At 53.6% G+C, this 20,192-nt stretch overlaps 1 protein-coding gene across 1 annotated transcript in view; it reads left to right on the top strand.

Moving 5' to 3' along the window:
- PDE10A (phosphodiesterase 10A) overlaps positions 1 to 20,192 on the top strand; it is a 415,008-nt gene that overhangs the window by 168,506 nt on the left and 226,310 nt on the right. The window contains exon 2 of the mRNA XM_066372810.1: positions 2,785 to 2,919. Within this exon, the coding sequence (XP_066228907.1) occupies positions 2,785 to 2,919 (135 nt within the window). The remainder of the gene's footprint in view (positions 1 to 2,784; positions 2,920 to 20,192) is intronic.

The raw sequence follows: 20,192 nt of genomic DNA, 5'->3' as shown, positions 1-20,192 counted from the left end.
GTTCCCCCCACATGTCCCTGGTGCCTTTCGAGCTGCTGCCTCAGCCCTGGAGCTCAGAGGACGTGAGACCAGGTGCGGGCCCTTTAAGAGGACGCCTGGGGCTGCCGCAGCCTCCCTCTCACCCAGCCACAGTCCCTGCTGGATTTTACAGCCAGAGTTGTGGGGCTTCTCTTCCTGGCCCTGGAGCCCTGGGCTGGGGGGTCTGGTGTGGGGCTGGGACCCTCGCTCCCCAGGGGAATCTGCCCTGCGGAGATGTCCCTCCCGATTTTTTTTTTTTTACTATAATTTTTATTTTTTTGTATTTTTCTGAAGCTGGAAACGTGGAGGCAGTCAGACAGACTCCCGCATGCACCTGACCGGGATCCACCCGGCATGCCCACCAGGGGGATGCTCTGCCCATCTGGGGCATCATTCTGTTGCGACCAGAGCCACTCTAGCGCCTGAGGCAGAGGCCATGGAGCCATCCTCAACGCCCGGGCCAACTTTTGCTCCAGTGGAGCCTCGGCTGCGGGAGGGGAAGAGAGAGACAGAGAGGAAGGAGAGGGGGAGGGGTAGAGAAGCAGATGGGTGCTTCTCCTGTGTGCCCTGGCCGGAATCGAACCTGGGACTTCCGCACGCCAGGCTGACGCTCTACCACTGAGCCAACCGGCCAGGGCCTCCCTCCCGATTTTTATCTGCCCCACGTGGGTGTGGGACCAGCCCGTTCTGGGTCTCCGCCCCTCTACCAGCCTCGGTGTGGCTTCTTTCGTTCCCTAGTTGTGGGACTTCCTTCAGCCAGACTTCAGGTGGTCCTGAACGACGGGTGTCCTATCGTTCAGTTCTGATTTTGACGTGGTCGTGGGAGGTGTGAGTACCGCCTTTGCCTGCGCCACCATCTTGACCGGAAGACCCCGGCACTTCTCAGCAAAGCCCCGCGTTGACCCTGAAGAGATTGATTCCTCCTGGTAGAGCCCCCGCGGTTGTTCCCTCACAGGCACAAGTGCCGTCTTCATGGAGGACAGTAACAGGCAGGGTGCTCTCAGCCTCTCAGCTGTTCCCGACCAGCGACCAGATCAGCACAGCTGCTGTGAACTCACCTCTCGGGTGCCCTGGGGGCAGGAGGCACCTGGGAAGTGTGGTTCCCAGAGTCTGGGTGCCCGTGTTGCTCCTCGCTTTCGCTGACACCCTGGGTCCCTGAGGGTGTGGGTCTAGACACAGGGTTCTCTCCAGCCTGGCTGGCTGCGACCTCATTCCCTCGTGGGACCACTCAGGGTCGTGGGCAATTCCCACGGGGTCTCTGGCACTCCATCCCCTCGCTCCCTCTCTCTAGAGAGCTTCTCGGGTTGCAAATGAAGGGGGATTTGTTTTTAAGGAAAGGGAACGCCCACCTCCTGTGTTAGTATTGAAATTCCTGGTTACTGCAATGGGGGAGCTGCGGTAGGTCTGAGAAGAGCTGGAGTCGCCAGCTCACCTGAGTCACTGACGTATTTGGTCACCGTCCGGTTTTTCAGGGGCGCTGCCCCCAGCCCTAGCTAGCGCCGCGTGAAGGGTCAGGGCACCTCTCCTCCGCCCTCACTCCCTGGGGTCCTCGGGGATGAAGTGAGCCTCAGGCCAGACCTGGCAGCACACACACACAGCCTTCGTCAGGGAGTGGGGACAGAGACACATCCCGGTCTGTACCTGTGAGGACTGCCCTGCTCCCGGCCCTGGGAGGCATTCTGCTAGTGTCCTCTCGGGAAGCGTCCACCCAGGAAATGTTACCATTGTTCTAGCAGCAGCATTCAGCTCACCTTCGAGTCCTTACCGATGGCAGGCCCCTCCAACGCCCAGCCCCCAGCACCGGAAAGAATTGCCCCAATCTTCTGCCTTCTCCACACCACCGTGCAGAGCACAGTCTTCCGGCTGGCCCACCTTGCTTGCAGCCCACTTGCTTCCCCACGGAAACAATGTGTCTACACTCCCCCACCTTGATTCTGATCACAAATCCTCCAGGGTGACCAGCAGTAGAGGCCGGGGGGGGGGAGGACAGACAGGGGCCACCTGTGGAGCTGGCCATGTTGCTGTTTCCTTCACGTAGTAAACCCCTCTGAAGGGTGTCCCTGGTCTGGGGGATCAGACGCTCACGGATCAGTCCCCAGAGGTGGACCAGAACTGACCGGCGCCCTCGCGCATCAGGCTGTTGATGTGACAGGCTGTTATAATGGGCGACAGACAACATCCCACCAGACACCGCCGTGTCCCAGAGTGCGTTTGAGACCCGCAGGTCGGCTAAAGGGCCCGGCACAATTCCGGGTTATCCTAAGGAGCGTGGTAGCGCGGCTGGACGTCCAGCTCACCGCCCTGCCCGGCTCCTCGCGTTTCCGTCTGGTCGCCCACCCCAGCGACATGCCCGCACACACACTCACACTCACACTCACACCCACATCCCCTACATTTTCAGCCTGGTTAGAGGTGCTGGACGGTGCGGGCTGACCTGGAACCCCCTTCAGAAATCCTCCATGTGAAATCTAACTCTCAAAGCCTGTCCAATAGCGATGCTCAGCGTCCACAACCGGGTCTGAAGCAGGGAGTTCTGGCCAGTGTCCATTTCTGGCCGTTGCGGTTCTGAGTCTGTGGTCGGGTCTGTGTGTCTGTGTGTGTGTGTGTCCTACATTGGGGGACAATGGCAGCCCCTGGTCACACTCTCTTATGTCTGTGGTGGAGCTCTCTGTGATCAGAGACTCGGGGTGGGGGGACTCTCCCTGCTGCCAAGGGGACATTGCAGGAGCAGCTGACATTAATACCATGTCCTCTTATTCTCTGCAGGAAGCTGCCTCCCCTTCCCTCTTAAGAGTGGGAGCAGAGGACCCACGTTGCTGACCCTGAGAAGCAGGACAGACTCCCGGGAGCAGATGAGCAATGACCCGGCCGACGGCAGCCTGGACTCCTGCAATGCCACAGGTACCGGAGAGTCGCTGACGTGACACTCCCCTTCCCCTGACTGCTCCTGCCCCCCTCTGACCATCTGTCCTTGTCCTGAGCAGGGCTGGTCGGGGGTGGGCGGAGCACGCTGTCCATGCTTGGAAAAGCTGAGGGATTGTCCGTGTTCGCACAGCACCCAGATGTATAGACGCAGCCTTACGTGAGTTCTCGGAAATACCTGGATGGCTTTGTTTCTCTCCTACTTTTTCTAATTTTGTTGTTTTATGTTTTTTGTATTTTTTCCGAAGTTAGAAGCAGGGAGGCAGTGAGACAGACTCCCGCACGTGCCTGACCGGGATCCACCCGGCACGCCCACCAAGGGGCGATGCTCTGCTCCTCTGGGGCGTTGCTTTGTTGCAATCAGAGCCATTCTAGGACCTGAGGCAGAGGCCATGGAGCCATCCTCAGCACCCGGGCAAACTTTGCTCCAATGGAGCCTTGGCTGCGGGAGGGGAAGAGAGAGACAGAGAGGAAGGAGAGGGGGAGGGGTGGAGAAGCAGATGGGCGCTTCTTCTGTGTGCCCTGGCCAGGAATCGAACCCGGGACTTCCACATGCCAGGACAATTTTGCTCTACCACTAAGCCAACCAGCCAGGGCCCTATTTTTCTGATTTTGAGGACTTATTTGACTGAGATATTTTTTAAAAAAATCTTTTTAAATCTATTTTTGAGGTTAGGTCAGACACCTTGTTTTAAATACATTTCTTTTCTCTGGTAGCTTCTAGGGCTGAACAAGGTATCTGGCAAAGAGTTCCTGTTCTATTTGAAAAATAAAATTTTTTTTTTTTAGTGAAATGTGACGATTAGAACCTTGGACACAAAGTTTCTAAAAGGGAAAACACGCACATCTCTCTGTTTCTCACATCGGGAAGGGAGTGATCATCTCTAAGAGCGATCAGTCTGTACAGGGAGGTGTGGTTACAATAGGGGAGCGCTTGTGGCCCCCAAGCTGTCTGTCTCTGTATGTTAATGAAAGCTGGAGGGACTCTGCTCGGGGCCAGTGGAGGGCTCCGTTGAGCTGAGTGGTCCTCCAGCGGTGGGGGTGATTCATTGCTCTTATAAATACCCTGTGGCTCCTGCTATGTGCTGGTTTCACTCTTGGTCCTGGAGCTGCGGTTAGCATCATGGAGCAATCCTCCCAGCTCCATGGGGCTCACCTTCTAGGTGGGGAAGGAAAAGACAGGAGCCAACGCATGGCCTCAGGGCGCCGTGGCGGAAACCCGGCTGGCGGAGCTTGCTGGCGGGTCGGAGGGAAGGTGCACAGAAAGAGAGAGAAGAACTGTATCTCATGGACTGGTCTGGGTTGGAGTTTCACCCTGGGTCCCGTCGATGACGCTGGAAAGAGCAGGGAAGGGGCAGGTTTGCGGAGAGACGTGTGTCGGAGCGAGGAGCCTCTTAGGCAGACATCTGAAAGGTGTTGAGTAGACAATCCAGTGTGGCAGTCCGGTGCAGAGGGGACAATGGGAGCCCGAGGAGGGTGGTGTTTGCGATCACTGTCCTGGAGGAGATCCCCTAGAGAGGGCGATGACATACGCGCTGCCAAGCGTTTGCAATCACTGTCCTGGAGGGGATCCCCTAGAGAGGGCGATGTCCTACGTGCTGCCGCCCCAGAGCTTAGGACGCGGGACGGGACATGGAGATGCCACCACAGGTGAGAGGAAGGAGGGGACCCAGCGCAGGATAAGGGCGGTGGGGACAGTAAACGCAGAGATGTCCCCTCTAGTAAGTGTCAACTTACAGGACCAAGAGGTGGGACGACCGGTCGCTGGTGGGGCCGTGGGTGACAAGAGGGTTTGCGCTTTGTTATCGTTGTTTTTCTTTTTGTATTTTTTCAAAGTTAGAAGCGCAGAGGCAGAGACAGACTCCCGCATGCGCCCGACCGGGATCCACCCAGCACGCCCACCAGGGGGCGATGCTCTGCCCATCTGGGGCGTCGCTCTGTTGCGACCAGAGCCACTCTAGCGCCTGAGGCAGAGGCCATGGAGCCGTCCTCAGCGCCCAGGCCAACTTTGCTCCAATGGAGCCTTGGCTGTGGGAGGGGAAGAGAGAGACAGAGAGGAAGGAGGGGGGAAGGATGGAGAGGCAGATGGGCGCTTCTTCTGTGTGCCCTGGCCGGGAATTGAACCTGGGACCTCCACACACCGGGCTGACGCTCTACCACTGAGCTAACCGGCCAGGGCCTTGTTTTGTTTTTTAATGTGCGGTGGGGACGACTGGCTGAGGCCTCCCAGCAGCACATGGCGGTCACCTTAGAGCCAGGTGGGGGGTTGCTGTCATCGGTAGGGGCAAACTCGGCGCATTTCTTTTCAGCCTGGGTGGTGGGGGACAGGCCATGCAGGCCCGCTCTCCAGACACCGTGTAAAGGACCCCAGGGAGTGACAGACAGACAGACATGCACACCACACGCAGACACACACACACACAAACGCGTGCACATTCCATCCCAATGTCAAATTCAATTCCAGTGTGGAAACCAATGAAACGTCCTACGTTCCTGGGTGGCCACGTCCCCTACGTGGCCATGATCATAGAGGTTCATTATAATTCCATGACATTGAAATCCCGTTCCTTGGTCACAGCGCCATCTCTGCAGGGGCTCAGCTGCCACACGGGGCGAGCGGCTGCCCGTGGAAGCCGGCAGACGTGGGCTGTTTCCCCCACCGCGTGTGTGGGAGAGGGCGGCTCTCCGTCCTGAGGGATGGTGGGCCGGGGGATTGTTACAGAGTGACAGGCCTGGGAGAAGAGGCGATGTTTGTCAGGAAAGGTAACAAAGTAAACAGAAGAGATTGCAACAAATCACTGGCAAAGAAAACGTAAGGGAGCCGCGGTGGAAGGCAGGCCAGGCCTCCGAAGTGTCAGCGGGCGCTGAGTCACGGGTTCTCCGGGCGAGCCGGGGAGGGGAGGGCCACGTCGGGACACTCCCGGCCACAGGAGCGGCCACAGTGACCTAACCCCATGTGGTCTGCCACCCGGCCCAGGGTGCCCTGGATCTGAGGCTGCTCAGTGGTTTACAGAACAGCTGTCCACTCCCAGCCACCGCGGCCTTGGCGGCGGGCTTGTTGGCACCGTCAGGCACGACTTCCGAGGCTCGGAGGGGCGTCTTCCCGGCAGACGGGAGGCGGCTGGGAGGAGGGGTGGTCTCCCGGTCCTGGGTCAGCGTTCTCTCGGGACCCTGAGAGGGGCCCTGACTGCAGTCCAGCAGAGAGGAGGGGTGCATGCCAGCCCCACTCTGGAGCAGGGCCAGAGCAGGCCTCGGGGACACCCCCACACACCCTCACACAGCTGCCTGGAGAAGCCCAGGTCCGGGGACTGAAACATGACATTTCATCTTGGCTACTAGTGACACCGTCATGGCGACATTTGGGGGCCAAATAGGATTTTCTAGGCTTCCCGTAGGTATGCCCATAATTTTGAGATCATTTTTGGCACGGGCAAATATTCTCTGTATTTGAGACAACTGGTTGGAAACAAATTCCTGGGCCCACTTTTGTGTGCAAACACCCCCCCCCCCCATAATAGGATCGCAGGGCTAACGTGTTCCGAAGACTTAAAGTGAATTCCAACCCCTTCCTCTGATAGGATGAGCCCTGGGGTTAAGGCCGAGAGGACCCGGTTCATCTCCTAAAAAACCCGTCTGAAGAACGGTGCTCCCCTGAGTGGAGCCGTGTGAAACTGCGAGTCACAAGTCCTTTTCTCCCTGAAACTCGGGTGTGAAATGGAAGTGATCAGGTCTTCCTCTATTTCCTAATACTAGTCCCCAAAGGACCCTTCCATCGGGTCAGGAGAAGTAATCACACAGGTTTCAGCTTTCGCCTCGGCTGCCAGGAAGCCCCTAACATGATGTACTGATGTAATCGTAGCCTTTGGAGGTTTTTTTTTTTTTTTTTTTTTTTTGTATTTTTCTGAAGCTAGAAACGGGAGAGACAGTCAGACAGACTCCCACATGCGCCCGGGGATCCACCCGGCACGCCCACCAGGGGCGACGCTCTGCCCACCAGGGGGCGATGCTCTGCCCCTCCGGGGCGTCGCTCTGTTGCGACCAGAGCCACTCTAGCGCCTGGGGCAGAGGCCAAGGAGCCATCCCCAGTGCCCGGGCCATCTTTGCTCCAATGGAGCCTCAGCTGCGGGAGGGGAAGAGAGAGAGGAAAGAGAGGGGGAGGGGTGGAGAAGCAGATGGGCGCTTCTCCTGTGTGCCCTGGACGGGAATCGAATCCGGGACTTCCGCACGCCAGGCCGACGCTCTACCACTGAGCCAACCGGCCAGGGCGCCTTTGGAGTTTTAATGGAGAAGAAGTATGAACACGGAAGCCGAAGGCATCAGTAAGACCAGAGGGCAGGAGCGGGCTCGCGGGGAGAGGGGCACGGTGACTTCAATCCCTGCTCTCACCAGAGTAGGGTCAGACTCCGCATTGTATCAGTTACTGGACAGAATGGGAGATGGCCAGCTTACGCATTCATCAGAAGACTGACGTCTTGACTAATCACCACAATCATCCCTTTCTGTAACCAGGACGTTTCCTGTCCCTGACCCAGGGGAGCCTCTCTCCTAAGCTGGAGATAGCCAGGACTCAGCAACAGTAACCAGGGTTTGCCCAGGACTCAGCAACAGTAACCAGGGTTTGCCCAGGACTCAGCAACAGTAGCCAGGGTTTGCCCAGGACTCAGCAACAGTAACCGGGGTTTGCCCGGGACTCAGCAACAGTAACCGGGGTTTGCCCGGGACTCAGCAACAGTAACCAGGGTTTGCCCAGGACTCAGCAACAGTAACCAGGGTTTGCCCAGGACTCAGCAACAGTAACCAGGGTTTGCCCGGGACTCAGCAACAGTAACCAGGGTTTGCCCAGGGCAGAGGGTGTGGAGGAGGGGACTTGAGGGGTGTTTCATCCAGACGGCCGCAGCGCCATTGGAAGACGCCTGTTACTCAGTCAAGAGCAGGGGTCTAGTGTCCGGGACGCCTCTGCATTTCGGACAACTTCCTCACCACTCTGCACAGCCGGGCGCTGCTGACGCGGGCTTTTCTGAAATCGCTACACCAGGACGGCCCTCCCTGCACGTTTAGGCCCTGGGCTGTGTTTCTCCCGCCCGCCTTGTTAGAATCCTGTGCCCCAGGACAGCGGCGGCACTCGGAGGACACACCTTCCCTTCACCTGCACGGTCTTGGGGACCATGGCCCCGCCCAGTCCTCCTTCCCTCTTGTCCTTCCTGTGTTATCTAAGCCAGTGCACTCGTTTTTGGAAGGAGGGGGCAATTTATATTTTGAGTGCCAATAAACAAAATTTGCAGTGTGGACAGTAAGGGCTTCATCACAGCAAATGATTGCTTTTCGTTATGGCCTACATGGTACAAAGGCAATGGTTATATCTTTAAAGCTAGGGAATCTTTTTTTTATTTTTTTAAAATAGACTCCATATTTGGCCTCATATCAAAATTATTGATTACCTAAATTATAGCAGCCGTCTTAAATATCAAAAAGAATTATACCCCAAGGCTGCGTGTGGGATGACTCACTTTCCAGCTGAAAGTCTACTTACAATCAGCTATATTTGAAGTCATCGTAAATATCAAAGGAATCTCACCCAAAGGCTGTGCTACGGATCGTTTTCCAGCTGAAAGTCTACCTGGCGTCCGTTGTGTTGGAAGTCGCACAGTCGTGTTACATGCTCGTTGTGTTGGAAGTCGCACAGTTGTGTTACATGGCGTCATCTGAGCAATCCCGTGAGTTCACTGTAGCATTCACTGGGTATGAGAACAAACGTCGGAGACTTTCAGGAGTTAAGATGTTACTTTATTGGCCAGTTTAACCTGCACAGGGGCGAACTCCTGAGATGTCCGGAGACACCGTGCCCACAAGGAGCTGCAAACGGAAGCCGCACCTGGAGCTTACAGCCAGGCCCTTATATATCCTAAGTGAGCAAGCATAGTACAGAAGCAGATGTGGCAGTTTAGCTATTGCCTAGGGAGGTCACACGCAGCATAGCAACAGGGGCTGGTTTTAGCTTAGTGGCGAATTTCAAACCTAAACTTCTGATAAGGGTCTCTGACCTTCTTTGTTCCCAGCCTCACAGGAGCCATATCAGCACTTACTGTTCCTGCAATAGTTACACTCTTTGCAGCACTCCCTGTTCCTTCAATAGTTACACTCTTTGGCAGCCCCAGTACTCCCTGAATCTAACATTCACTACCTTACCACCCCGAGAGTAGTTGTTGAAGACCACATGGGCATGGGGTGCCACGCACTTGGGAGGCAGAATAAAGTCCAAAGCAACCTGTCTAGTTGAGAAGGCTCTGTCTTAGAAAGCGTGACAAGAACTCGAAAGTGTTCTCCCCATGGCTACCATCTTGGGGGCGTGGCGCCCGGGGAGCTGGCAGGACGCTCAGGCCTTCTGCAGCGCCCATGGGACCCCACTGCAGACCACGGGGCTGGGGCTGGTCCTGTGGTGAGAACCACCTGCCCGGGGGGTCACGCTTGGCCCTCCGAGAAGGAGCTCCCGGGGACAGTGGGGTCAGCCGTGAGGAGGGATGATCTCCTGGGAGACAGAAACGAGTCGACCCGCAGAATGATGGGGGGCCACGGAGGTGCACCCTCCTGTGTATTTGACTGTGGACTCTTATCAACCTAAGGGTGGACTTACTTGGTTGTTGTTTTTTTATAGCATGCCTTTTTTTTTTAAAACAGTTTTCCTTGACCAAAGGTATGAGATGGTCACGTGCAGAACAGGAAGGATGTTCTGTTGACCCGTTTGGCTCCCCGTCTCGTTAGGTGTTTATTTTAATCTCCCACTCTTCTGACATAAATCCACAAAGAGGGATCTTTTCTCTTCAGTGGAACCTGTTCGCGAAACCTGGTCAACAGGGATTTTGGTTTCGCTTTGTTTTTCTGTTGATCCAATCTCATCGATTCTTCTTTTCCTTCCGTAGTGGTCACCGCCTGGGTGAGTTTGCAGGGGTGACGGTGAGGACAGACAGGGTGAGGACAGACGGTGAGGACAGACAGGGTGACAGATAAGATCACTTACTGTAAACTCTCTGTGGACTCCTGCTGGGAAGTGCCCCCTCCCTCGGGCCCCAGTCCCGACTTTGCTCAAAGCTGCCTTCGCCACACACACCCTCCCTGGGTGGCGGGGCGGAGGGGGTGTCAGCCGGGTTGTGGTTTCAGGGGGTCTCCTGTGTTCCTCCCCCCATTCCTCCCCCATTGTCACGCCATCTCCCTTTCTCGGAAGGAGCATGAGCGGCCCCGCGAGGCTGCTGCCGTTGTGTGCGTCTGTTCCTCTGGCCGTGGGCATTGTGTGGGGACCACAGCCAACAACCCCCACAGTGTCTGCTGGCCCGGAGCCTGTGAACTCGAGCCCATTCCAGAACGTATACAGAACTTCCCCGTTGGGGACAAGATAGTGCGTGTGATGGCTGCAGCTGAGCCGACCCCCTCCTGAGTGAGCGTGTGTGTGTGTGTGTGTGTGTCTGTGTGTGTGTGTGTGAGTGTGTGTGTGTGTGAGTGTGTGTCTGTGTGTGTGAGTGTGTGAGTGTGTGTCTGTGTGTGTGAGTGTGTGTGTGTGTGCGTGTGTGTGTCTGTGTGTGTGAGTGTGTGTGTGTGTGTGAGTGTGTGTCTGTGTGTGTGTGTGTGCGTGTGTGTGTGTGTGAGTGTGTGTGTGAGTGTGTGAGTGTGTGTGTCTGTGTGAGTGTGTGTGTGCGTGTGTGTGTGTGTGTGTGTCTGTGTGTGTCTGTGTGAGTGTGTGTGAGTGTGTGTGTGTGTGTGTCTGTGAGTGTGTGTGTGTGAGTGTGTGTGTGTGTCTGTGTGTGTGAGTGTGTGTGAGTGTGTGTCTGTGTGTGTGAGTGTGTGTGTGTCTGTGTGTGTGTGAGTGTGTGTGTGTGTGAGTGTGTGTGTGTGTGAGTGTGTGTGTGCATAAACAAAAATGCTAGAAGTCGTGTTTGCCATGACTTGACTGTAACTCCGTCAGCTGACTGTTCCATTCATTCTTCTTGGTGACCTGAGTGGGTGACATGAGAAGTCACATCCTGATGTCGGTGGGAGTGGCCACGAACACTCCTTCTTGGAGATGTACAAGGGATTTGAACATGAGGAGACATGAGCCAGCAGGATCCCAGTTGGTTTCTCGCCCCCCTGGCTTCTCGTGACCGTGGCTGAAGGTCAGGGAGGGGGTGTCAGGCCTGTGCTGGGAAGGAGTTCTGCTTTGGGGGTGCTGTAGAGGCCAGATGGAGACAGGGAGACGAGAGGGTTCAAGGAAGACCGGGTTGCATGTTACTGCTTCTGACCCAAGACCAAGTTTTTTACAGCAAAGAGCAGAATAACTGAGTGTGATCTTCAGAGTCATTATGCAAATGGGACCAAGGGTCTGAGCTTTCAAACCTGTGATGTTTCTTATCTGGGTTCTCAAAAGACAGCGGTCGGGTCGATGTCCATGCCCCTCTCACTTCCTGTCCCCGGCGACCTTTGAACTTGCTTGTGAAGGCTTTGAGCTCAGGCAGGACCTCTGCTACAGGCTGTCTGTCTGGCTTTGGAATGGCACCGGGGGAGGGGGAAGGGTGAGGGAAGACAGTGAGTCCGCAGGGGTGAGGGACAAAAGGCAGCCCCATGGTGTCTTCCTGCTCTTTGTGTGGCTTTACCAGCAATACACCCTTCATGGCGCCCGACCTGGTGGCAGGACCCGCCCCCCCCATTGCCTTTGCTGCGTGAGGAGGAGGTGTCAGTGGTCGGGGTCCAGCACGCCCATTCCCCTCTCCGCGATGCTTTCCTAGGACAGGACCAGGGGCGCAGGCCCTGTCGGCCTCGATGGACCGCACCGCGGCTGTGAGACATCGTGAGTGCGAGGCGTGAGTCACACTAGTGCACTTGGGCAGTGGCGGCAGTTCTGTCTGATTTGAAATAATTATTTGTGAGGCTGCCGGCGACCCAAGAACCTGGCGTGGGCAGCGCCACCCAGCCTGCCCTGCTCCGGCGTCTTTGAGCACGTAGAATACGTGCCCTCCACCTTCTCTCACAGACGCCGCCGTCTAATTGCTCCTGAGACGTACGTAGGCTTGTACCGGAGGTCAAAGAGTGGGGGGGGGCATGTTTGTGACCCAAGGTCCCTGCACTGAGTTCTCCTCTTTCGGTTGATTTTGACTTTCAGCATTGATGTTTCCCGGAGTGAGTCCCGGTTCTGGGAGTTGTACCCCCGTAGGGGGACTATTGGAGCCCCCTGCCCTGGCTGCGTGGACAGCTCAGCTGGTCAGAGCATCGTCTCGAAGCGCAGAGGTTGCTGGTTCGATCCCCAGGGCCAGGACACCCAGACAGGAACAGGTGGATGTTCCTGTTTCTCTCTCTCTCTCTCTCTCCCTTCCTCTCTTGCTAAAATCGGTACACAAAAATGATGGATTGATTGACCGTTCGCCGGTTCTAGTGCAGACGAGATAATGAGAGTGTTACTGCAGGGCCAGCCGGCCTCCTTCCTCAGAGGACGTGGACACCCTGCTTCTTCGCGGCCTGAGGCCGGCGGGCAGCTCCGGTTACTCACTGCAGAACCGAGGGCTCCTTGGGATTTTGCCGTGCTTGCCAGCGGAGCCCGCCCGGATGTCGGCACCCTCTGTCACTCGGCCAGAGGGAGTGAGTGGGTCTCACAGTCAAAGTCTTGGCACGCAAACAGATTGCTGGACCATTGCTGGACGCTCCCCTCCGTTTTACGGGGCATGTCCGTCCAGGTGTCCCCAGAAGGGCAGCGTGGCCCCGTCTCAGTGTGCGGTGGCTTGGGGAGCCGCCAGCCCACGTGCCGGAGATTAGAATCAAGCCCTTACGATCGTCTGAGAAGTGCTGTCTCTGGCAAGAAGCCCATTGACGTCAGCGCCCGGGGAACATGGTCTGGCTTCATTGTGACATGAAAGTGGTCACTGTCAGAACAAAATAGAGACAGGGCAGGATGTTTTGTTTTGTTTATTTAGAAAATTACATTTTAAAAATGTGCCTGCTCTCTGCCTTGGACCCGGCGGACACGGAGCGTATCCTTGTGCAGACTGTCTCGGCCGTGTTCTGAGCTCACCCGAGCTTGACCCTGACCTCAACCCTGACCCTGAGGACGCTCCACCATCGGGGGTTAGGCATAGCATACCCTCGACGGAGGGTATCGGTGACTTAGCTGGACAGGCCATGCCCACCTCCCAGCCCCATCCTCCTGACCCCCCCCCCCACCTGAGCTGGAGGACCCACGTCCAGACCTCGGTGACTTAGCTGGACTGGCCATGCCCACCTCCCAGCCCCATCCTCCTGACACCCCCCCACACCTGAGCTGGGGGACCCACGTCCAGACCACGGTGACTTAGCTGGACTGGCCATGCCCACCTCCCAGCCCCATCCTCCTGACCCCCCCCACACACACCTGAGCTGCAGGACCCACGTCCAGACCACGGTGACTTAGCTGGACTGGCCATGCCCACCTCCCAGCCCCATCCTCCTGACCCCCCACACACACCTGAGCTGGGGGACCCACGTCCAGACCACGGTGACTTAGCTGGACTGGCCATGCCCACCTCCCAGCCCCATCCTCCTGACCTCCCACACACACCTGAGCTGCAGGACCCACGTCCAGACCACGGTGACTTAGCTGGACTGGCCATGCCCACCTCCCAGCCCCATCCTCCTGACCCCCCCCACACACACCTGAGCTGCAGGACCCACGTCCAGACCACGGTGACTTAGCTGGACTGGCCGTGCCCACCTCCCAGCCTCATCCTCCTGACCCCCCACACACACCTGAGCTGGGGGACCCACGTCCAGACCACGGTGACTTAGCTGGACTGGCCATGCCCACCTCCCAGCCCCATCCTCCTGACCCCCCACACACACCTGAGCTGGGGGACCCACGTCCAGACCACGGTGACTTAGCTGGACTGGCCATGCCCACCTCCCAGCCCCATCCTCCTGACCCCCCCCCCACACACACACACCTGAGCTGGGGGACCCACGTCCAGACCACGGTGACTTAGCTGGACTGGCCATGCCCACCTCCCAGCCCCATCCTCCTGACCCCCCCCACACACACCTGAGCTGGGGGACCCACGTCCAGACCACGGTGACTTAGCTGGACTGGCCATGCCCACCTCCCAGCCCCATCCTCCTGACCCCCCACACACACCTGAGCTGGGGGACCCACGCCCAGACCACGGTGACTTAGCTGGACTGGCCATGCCCACCTCCCAGCCCCATCCTCCTGACCCCCCCCCCCCACACACACACACCTGAGCTGCAGGACCCACGTCCAGACCACGGTGACTTAGCTGGACTGGCCATGCCCACCTCCCAGCCCCATCCTCCTGACCTCCCCCCCCCCCACCTGAGCTGGAGGACCCACGTCCAGACCACGGTGACTTAGCTGGACTGGCCATGCCCACCTCCCAGCCCCATCCTCCTGACCTCCCCCCCCCCCCCCACCTGAGCTGGAGGACCCACGTCCAGACCACGGTGACTTAACTGGACTGGCCATGCCCACCTCCCAGCCCCATCCTCCTGACCCCCCCACACACACCTGAGCTGGGGGACCCACGTCCAGACCTCGGTGACTTAACTGGACTGGCCATGCCCACCTCCCAGCCCCATCCTCCTGACCCCCCCCCCCACACACACACCTGAGCTGGGGGACCCACGTCCAGACCACATCCTGTTCCCCCCACGCATCCTCAGAGCACGTGAGCCCCCCACCACATGGAGAGTTTCTCTAGTGGTCACTCTCCAAGACGGATCCCAAGGCCGTGGGTCCCCCCCAGCCCCGTCCACGCCTACGCAGGAAGGGGAGCCCGTGCTGCCCTCCAACACCGGCCGTGTCTCCCCACCTCCCCGGGTGTTCTGCACCAGGCCAGCTCCCTCTTCGCTGGGCTGTGACTTTCCTGATGGCAGAAACCATCTTATTTACCCCTGTGTCCCCGGCACGGAGCACAGTGTTGGGACATCTTAGAAATTCATCAAAATTAGATTTTTGTGGAATCGAAGCAAACAGCCTACTCTGGGCAACTCAGCGATTCGCCGTCGTGGAACTCTCCCGAGAAAACACAAACATCGTGGCGGTGACCCACTGTGTGGTTGGGTTCTGCTCCTGCAGAATCTCAGAGGGCAACGGAGGCACCCTGTGGAAGGCGAGAGCCAGCCACGGCCGAGCTGGGCGGTCTGCGCCCGCCGTGCCGGACGGAGTGGGGGCTCTGCGGCAAGCCCTCCCGTCTCCCCAGAATGTCACTCCTCCCGTCTCTCTGTACAAGGGTGGGTGGGGTGCTTTGTGACAGATCGGTTTATCCCAATGTGCAACGCATTTCGCTGAGTTACTCTAAGCTAGGAGGTGCGTGCGCACACACACACACACACACACACACGTCGGAATGACAAATGGGGTCTCTGTCTCTGTGCTCCAGAAATAATAAGCTAAAGATCCTGCGGTGTCCTAACCGGTACTGCCACCCAGCTTGCTTCCAGAACCACTTGGAATGCCTCACTCTCTCTTACCACTCTGCCTATAAAACCATCAGCACGATGGCTTTGTTGTCGGAGGGACATGTTATTTCATAGAAAGCGGTAACTTTCCCTCAGCGGTCCTCCTAGGGGCACAAAGGACCTAGTAAGCTGCATGATTTACATGTTGTTCTGAAAGCAAAGCTAAGCTGATGATGGGATACTTCCTGCGATAGAATGTTTGGTCAGTACTCGCACCGCTGGCCCAAGATGGGATTCCATCTCATTGTTCTGTTTATTATTGAGAACGGGGTGTTTAAGTCTCTAACCATTACTGTTGAATTGCCCAGGTCTCTCTTCAATTCTGTTGGTTTTAGCTTCATGTATTTTTGGTGCTCTGTAGTCAGATGCATACATTTTTAATGGTTTCATCTTCCTGATGGATTGAACTTTCATCATTATAAACAGTCCCTCTTTTTTTTTTAATTTTAATTTATTTTATTTTTGTGGCAGAGACAGAGAGAGAGAGAGAGTTAGAGAGAGGGACAGACAGATAGGAAGGGAGAGAGATGAGAAACATCAATTCTTCGTTGCTGCTCCTTAGTTGTTCATTGATTGATTTCTTATATGTGCCTTGACCGTGGGGCTACAGCAGACCGAGTGACCCCTTGCTCCAGCCAGTGACCTTGGGCTCAGGCTGGTGAGCTTTGCTCAAACCAGATGAGCCTGCGCTCAAGCTGGCGACCTCAGGGTCTCGAACCGGGATCCTCCACGTCCCAGTCCGACGCTCTATCCACTGCGCCACCACCTGGTCAGGCTAAACAGTCCCTCTTTATTTATTTATTTTATATAAAAAAATTTTCTGATATTGGTCTAGTCACTCTAGCTTTTTCCTGAAGTTGCTTTTTGTGTGGCATAACCTTTTCGTCCTTTTATTTATTTTTTACATCTCTGTGTCTTTGGATCCAAAGTGTATCTTCTATAGACAACAAGTAGTTGGACGTCATTTTGTTCCAGTCTGACAATCTCTGCCTTTTGATTGGATTGTTTGATCCATTTACATTTAAAGGTTTTTATTAACAGTTGGATTTATGTCCACCATTTTACTTTTTGGTGTTTTTTTTGTTTTTTTTGTTTTTTATGAATGGCTTGTCTCTTTTGTTTCCCTATTTCTCCTTTACCACCTTCTTTGATATTGTGACCATTTGCGAATGTGACATTTGAATTTTATTAATGATTCTCTCGCTCTTATTTCACATCCTTCTCTCTTTCTAATACATCAGGCCACTTCTCACACTCACAGTTACAAGCAGTGTCCCCAGTCAAGTTTTCTGCCTTCTCCTTAAGTAGTAGTCTTTATTAGGACCGTTTATCTCAGTTTTTGGTTTTTTTTTATAACCCTGAGAAGTGGATTAGAATTTAAGGCTTAACCTAAGTATTTCTGCAGAGACAGAAGAGATTGTGAACTTATAAAAAGGGTTTCCTGCTTTTCCTGCGGCTGCTTGACCCAGGGTTCCTTGAGCAGCTAGTGGTCTGAGTATTTTGCCTGATGTTTAGGGGAGGTGTTGACAGCACTGAAAGTAGTGCTCAGACAGGTACTGAGGGAATGTGACCTTTTTTTGTCTGTGGCAGAGACAGAGAGAGTGAGAGAGAGGGACAGAGAGGGACAGACAGACAGGAAGGGAGAGAGATGAGAAACATCAATTCTTCATTGCTGTTCCTTGGTTGTTCATTGATTGCTTTCTCACATATGCCTTGACTGTGGGCCTTCAGCAGACCGAGTAACCCCTTGCTCGAGCCAGCGACCTTGGGTCCAAGCTGGTGAGCTTTGCTCAAACTAGATGAGCTCATGCTCAAGCTGGTGACATCAGGGTCTTGAACCTGGGTCCTCTGCATCCCAGTCCGATGCTCTATCCACTGCGCCACCGCCTGGTCAGGCCGCCTTTTTTTCTTTTTTAAATAAGAAGGAGTTGGAACATGGAAGGGAAAAGAGTGGTTCACTTTATGAGATTCTGTTAATAAAACCAAGCCTGAGGGTGCTACATCTAAGGTTGATAGAAACCAATGCTCATTCCTCTCAGCAGAAAGAATGATTCAGTGATACAGGAATGTTTTCTCTCTATTTTTCCCCTGCTGTTCCAGTGAATTCTTCTTTACTGTGGTAAAATATACATAACATAAAATATACCGTGTTAACCATTCTGGATGCTATTCCCTTGTATGTATATAAACCATGATTCTTTAAATCCATTCACTCATCAGCAGATACTTGGGTTGTTTCTACTTTTCAACCATTGTGAATATTGCTGCTCTAAAGATGGGTGAGCATATACCTGTTTGAGTCCCTGCTTTCACTTGTTTTGTGTATTGCACAGAAGTTTAACGTTTGGGGGAGTTATCTAGTCATTTCCTGTAGTGGCTGCATCGTTTTACATTTCCACCAGCCATGAACAAAAGTTCCAATTCCCCCATACCTTTCTCAATATTTGTTTCTTGCTGTGTGTTTATTTTGATAATAACCATTCTAGTGGGTGTGGAATGGTCACTGAATATTTTAGAGTTACATTTCCATAATTACTTTCTGAGGAAATGGATCTGAACTTATCAGAAGCAGCTTTACAATTTTTACTAGCTTAATTAAAGTGAGATATAGAAATGTTACTCCTATATAGCTCTGTTCTCTGTCCCCCTTTTTATTTTATTATCATCATACCTGTTACATCAGTTTTATTGTAATCCTCACAATACATTTTTATAACTATTGCTTTACTCTTTGTCATCATCTCCTTAGCAATTACAACTTCAGCCGTACCACTTACTTTGTGCTATTATTGGCAAATATATTACACACCTATTACATTTCTATATTATAGGCCCAACAATATGTTATATATGTGTTATTTTATACAGTTATTTTTAAGAGTTGCTCTTTAATTGAGTTAAGAAGGGAGAAAATTGTGCATTAATAGTGTCTTTTTTTTTTTTTTTTTTGTATTTTTCTGCAGCTAGAAACGGGGAGAGAGAGTCAGACAGACTCCCACATGTGCCCGACTGGGATCCACAGGGCACGCCCACTGGGGGGCGAAGCTCTGCCCACCAGGGGGCAATGCTCTGCCCCTCCGGGGCGTCGCTCTGCCTCAAACAGAGCCACTCCAGCGCCTGGGGCAGAGGCCAAGGAGCCATCCCCAGCGCCCGGACCATCTTTGCTCCAATGGAGCCTTGGCTGCGGGAAGGGAAGAGAGAGACAGAGAGGAAGGCGGGGGTGGGGTGGGGGTGGAGAAGCAAATGGGTGCTTCTCCTTTGTGCCCTGGCCGGGAATCGAACCTGGGTCCCCCGCACGCCAGGCCGATGCTCTACCGCTGAGCCAACCGGCCAGGGCCAATAGTGTCTTTTATAATGGATTAGAATTATAGTCTTCAGCCTGAAGAACTTCCTTTGGTCTTTCTCATAAAGCAGATCTGCTAGCACCAAATGATCTCAGTTTTTCCTTTGGGAAAAATGTCATTTTCTTTTTAGTTTGAAAGCATACATTGGCTAGGTATAGAATTCTTTGTTGACAGATTTTTTTAAAGCACTTTAAATACATTCCACTTCCTTCTGGCCTCCAGTGTTTCTGATGAGAAGTCAGCTGTTCAACTTACTGGGGTTCCTTTTATGTGTATCATTTTTCTCTTGCTGCTTTTTCAAGATTTTTTTCTTGTCTTTTATTTCAGCAACTTTTACTATGATGTGTTTGTGGTTCTCTTTGAGTTTATCAGATTTTGAATTCATTGAGTTTCTTAGGTGTGTAGGTTACTTTTTTTAAAAAAAAATTTATGCATGAAAATGAGAGACAGAGATAGAGAGACAGAGACACACAGGAAGGCAGAGAGATAAGCATCAAGCCATGGTTGTGTCACTTTAATTGTTCATTGATTGCTTTCTCATTCTTGCCAAAGCTGGAGGGTTCCAGCTATGCCAGCGACCCCTTGCTCAGGCCAGTGACCTTTGGGCTCAAGCCAGCGACCTTGGGGTCATGTCTATGATCCCACGCTCAAGCTAGTGACCCTGCTCTCAAGCTGGTGAGTCTGTCCTCAAGCCAGATAAGCCCACACTCAAGCCAGCAACCTTGGGTTTTGAACATAGGTCCTTAACACCCCAGGGTGCTGCTCTATTCACTGTGCCACCACCTGGTCAGGCAGTTATTTATTTATTTTTCAATAAATGGGGGAAGTTTCAGCCATTATTTATTTGATTTTTTTTTTTTTTTACTTTTCTATCTTTCCTTCTGTTACACATACGTTGGTGTGCTTAATGGTATCCCACTTTTCTATGGGAATCTGTTCATCTTTCTTTATTCTTTTTTTTTTTTAATCTAGCTTGTTTAATCTCTATCAGTATCTTCAAGCTTACTAATTCTTTCTTCTGCTAGTTAATATTTACTATTGAAACCCCTCAAGTGAATGTTTTTTGTATTTTTCAATTCTATCATTTCCACTGTTATGTTTTTCATATTTTCTCTCTTTTTATCGATATCTTCTATTGGATGCAATATGATCAGTATACCTTCCCATACTCTGTAATTCTGTTTTCCTTCAGTTTGGAATACTTACAATGACTACTTTGAAATCTCCTGTGAAGTCACACACCTGGTCACTCTCATAGGCAGTTTCCGTTCCCCATTTGTTTTACATTTTCCCTTCCCGCCCACCCCCTTGTGTGTAGGTCATATTTTCCTGTTTCTTTTCACACCTCATAACTTTTTGTTGGAAATGGGACATTTCAGATAATTCATTATAGCAACTCTCCATCCACCTAGAACTTGCTATTGTATTTGCTTATGATTTATT

This window comes from Saccopteryx leptura, chromosome 3 (genome assembly GCF_036850995.1).
Source record: "Saccopteryx leptura isolate mSacLep1 chromosome 3, mSacLep1_pri_phased_curated, whole genome shotgun sequence".
NCBI classification, from domain to species: Eukaryota; Metazoa; Chordata; class Mammalia; order Chiroptera; family Emballonuridae; genus Saccopteryx; species Saccopteryx leptura.
This window is presented reverse-complemented; position numbering and strand designations above follow the sequence as displayed.